This window comes from Glossina fuscipes, unplaced genomic scaffold (assembly GCF_014805625.2).
Source record: "Glossina fuscipes isolate IAEA_lab_2018 unplaced genomic scaffold, Yale_Gfus_2 51235, whole genome shotgun sequence".
In the NCBI taxonomy this organism is placed as follows: Eukaryota; Metazoa; Arthropoda; class Insecta; order Diptera; family Glossinidae; genus Glossina; species Glossina fuscipes.
In genome coordinates this window covers 1-3,965 of record NW_023999541.1, presented here as the reverse complement: position 1 = coordinate 3,965, position 3,965 = coordinate 1, and the positions used below count along the sequence as shown (strand labels likewise).

Sequence of the window (3,965 nt, the reverse complement as noted above, 5' to 3'; positions counted from 1 at the left end):
TATAATGATAATGATTGAAGACCCCCATGAAACTACTAACATGATCTCATTTAACCAAATATTTCACTTTAATATAGGTAAGGTGATGGGTATCAAAAGTTCGTTTTCAGACGAATAAAACTTTTCGCTTTATATGCGCTTGTGCATATATACGTCTGTGTATATTTTATATATATATATATAAATTTATACGTATGTGTATACTTTTGATTTTATTAGGTTGCCATCACAACGGCACATGGTATGCGGATAAATCGCTTGTTCCCACCACCGCCAATTGTCTGAATTGCCAGTGCAATAAAAAGACTCTGGTCTGCCGTTTAAAGGTTTGTCCTGAGATGCCGATGCCACCGCCACGAGGCTGTGTTGTGGTACAAAAGAAGAACACATGTTGTCCGTATCTATCGTGTGCACGTTTAGATGCCTTCTATAAGATACCGGCCACGCGACGCATTATCGCATATTTGGATCATTACGAGCGTGAATCGATCGATCGTGTAGTCAATGAAAACATGCTGCAACGTCGTTCCGCAGATGACACCGAAGCAGATTTGTATGGTAAGTGTGCTTTGTGTGCATGGCTATGGCGTATAAACCAGCTAAAGTATTTTAGATATGTGTTATATTACATGTGAACGTGCGTTAAATCGCGATGATTGTGATTAAAAAATTAAAAATCATCTTATATTAATTTTCTTCTAATTGGGTTAAAGTCATACGTGGACGTGCTACACAGGCCAAACATAATTTTCGTGATAAGCAATTTAAAGATTGTAAAGACTTTAGGTTTTACTTTAAACGAAAACTTAATAAAAAATTTCATTAAAGTTATTGTTTTTAATATAACAAAGGTACTCCTGTGTTCAATAAATAAGGAGAATTTAAATATTTAAAAAATTATTCGTGTTCGCAGAACTCTTACTCATATCTGATGGATCTTTGATGGTATCTCGTTTTATTATTAAATTTGTTTTAAAAAAAGAAAGTCATTGAGGCAGATTCTAAGTCAGCTAAGTCATGCGTTCGTCGATTAAGGTCGAGCTGCCAACCGGAGGTTGACACCAACATTATCGTTCGGATTTACAGTGAATCCATTATTTGTTTAAACGCGAAGATAACTAGTTGTCAATTTTTCCAACACTTGTACGATATGTGTCTGATATATGTTAGCCTCGAGTGACTATTTTTTGTTTTCGAAAATGAAGAAACGGCTAGTTTCGTTTGGATGTTGAGAACCGTGCAAAGAATATTCTTCGGTAACCAATTTTACCAATTACAGAAGACGCTTCATATCCACCTAGCAAACCAAGTGACATAAAGCTTTTGCTAGATATTAGTGACTCTTGCAATATTAGAAAAGTGTACTAAAAACATGTTTTTTAAACCTCAATGGCATAAATAATTATTGCGTGTTGGCTCGAATTTTTGTTGTTGTCTAAAGTGAACACTTAATGTGGAGTAATATGAAAGTACTTATAGGTTATTCATTGTTTAAACACTATGCATCTTCGGGCCAAGTAAAAATATCCTGAAAATCATTTTCACTTAATCGTAAAATGCTTTTTTATTAATGGCCTAAACGACTTTAAGCCAATTTAGGGGTTTTTTCAATTTAGCCCTAATAGCAGTGCTTGGGAAAACATTTGCGACCAAAAACGTTTTTCTAAGCAAAGTGTTGAGATAGTAAGTAGGTTTTAAGAAGTATACAAGCAGTAAAATACCTTCACTTTAAAAACGAAAGTAAATTTTACATTATCTCCGGTAGGTAATACCTTCATCGTTCCTGTTCGTTTCTAACTTTGAAAGGGATGTAAAAAAAAAAAATATATCGAATAAGTTAGTTTCTCTCCTTATTAAGTAGTGGAAGCCCATTGGTCTAAGACCGAAAAATACAAACGTCTAGCTATATGATTGCAATAAGACTTTCTTTAACATTTGTTTACTTTGTAGTTTGTGTTAAGAACGGCACGGTTTATAAGTCTGGTTCAGCTATGTCTTCTTCAAACCTTTGTAGCTATTGCTTTTGCATTGGTAAGCATCACTAATAGTAATGCAATACTCCATATACCTTTACTGAAATTGTCGGCTTTCTTTCTCTTAGGTGGCACCGAAAAATGTGTAAAACCTAAATGTATGCTTCCGCTGGAAGGCTGTAAACCGATCTTTGTCGATTCTACTTGTTGCCCGGTGCGTTACGACTGCAGTTCTAAATCTACGGGAAAGTCATCGCAGGAAATGCGTTATCGTAAGACTTCAAACAAACATTATCTTCGTATGTCTCAACGCATGCAACGTAATCGTGGATGCACAGTGAATCAACAGTTCTATGCTGAAGGGCAAAAGATGAAAGCGGATCCTGATAGGCCATGCGATATATGTTTTTGTATACGCGGTCAACGTAAATGCGCCCCAAAGAAATGCGCACCAGCTTTACGCAACTGTATGCCAGTTGTTCCAAAGGGACAATGTTGTCCCAGTAGTTACGATTGCGGAAGTCAGCGGGATTATCGTCGGGCTTACAATTCAAGGCAATTTAATTTGTTTTCTTTATTATTTGGCAAAGATAATGATGGCGACACAAATAATACTGAATTTGCGGTACAATATCCGCACGATAGAAGACCGATGAAAGAAAACAGCTTTTTACGTAAACCTACTGGCTCAACGGAGAAAAGTTTTTTTGATACTCTGCGAGAAGGTTTAGAGTTTATCGATAGTAATAACAATGATATGTTAAGAGATGACTTAGATGTATTGGGTTTGCAATCAACACCTAGACCCATACCTTTACAAACCACAACTGAAGCAGCAGTAGAAATAACACAAACTACCAACGGAATTAGTTTTTTGGATTTGTTATTAGGATCTTCAGAAACGGATACCGATGACAATAATAAAATCCAAAATACGTCACAAATTATGCATAACATGAACTCCCCAAGTAATAAATCAAATGTACCAATAAATGACGAACAGCTTTCTTGGTTGGATATTTTATTGAAACCGAATGAAGACGAGGCGAACAAGATAACCACTTCTACAATAAATTATAAATCTGATGATTTAGAGTTCACCACTCTAACTGACGTTGACAAACTATCCACAGAAGTGGTAGATTTTATTAATAATACAACTGAAATACTTACAACAACGGAGACCTCTACGGCAATAGCGTCAGGGATTTGGACAAGCACTACCGAAGAGATGAGCTTTACGCAAACAAATCCTATATTGCCTGTCGAGTTGGCGTCCGCGACTGAAATCTTTCAGATTAATGCCAATGCTGGCAACTTGAAAAGTGAATCTAATGCTTCTTTAAATGCATTGAAGGTTGCGAAGCCATTAAAACCTAATATAATACCCTTAAAGGAATCGAAACCAATTTTAAAAAATATTACCACACCTAAGCCGGAGACAAAACCTGATTTATTGGCTGTTTTACTGGATGGTTTAAGCGATATTTTAACGGTAGAAAAACCCGCTAGGAATACAACTTTACCAAATAACAAATTACCACCGTTACTAACCGCGAGCACATTGCCGTACATTACTTTACCCACACCGAAGCCTTTACCTCTCTTCAAACCCATACCACCAGAGAAAACTCACGTTCGCATTAATTCAAAAATAGCTAATTTAACCGTAGAACCTTTACTGATTTCTACGAAAGGAAAAGTAAACTCAACTTTTAAGCCCTTGCCACCACCAGCGTCCAAATTGCCGATTACTTTTGCGTCGAATTTAACGGACACTTCATTAAAAATTACTACTACTACTAAGTCACTTTTTGCTACAACTTTGAAACCATTGGTTATTAAAACAAATCCCACCATTTTAGAGGCAGATCCTTTCGGTGACAATACTCAGCCCACTTTACCGCCTAGCTTACCAAATTTAAAAATTATACCTTTCCTACCCACCGATGCTGTAAAAGGTGATCATAATAAATTAGCAAATTATGACTA

General features: G+C 36.2%; 1 protein-coding gene across 1 annotated transcript; it reads left to right on the top strand.

Moving 5' to 3' along the window:
• Positions 1-221: 221 nt before the first annotated feature.
• On the top strand, positions 222-3,957 carry LOC119643061 (the record flags this gene model as incomplete). Its single annotated transcript, XM_038042413.1, has 3 exons — positions 222-558; positions 1,951-2,031; positions 2,102-3,957. Coding segments are annotated over exons 1-3 (2,157 nt in total), but the record flags the coding sequence as incomplete, so codon positions are not given.
• Between the last annotated feature and the right edge of the window lie 8 nt (positions 3,958-3,965).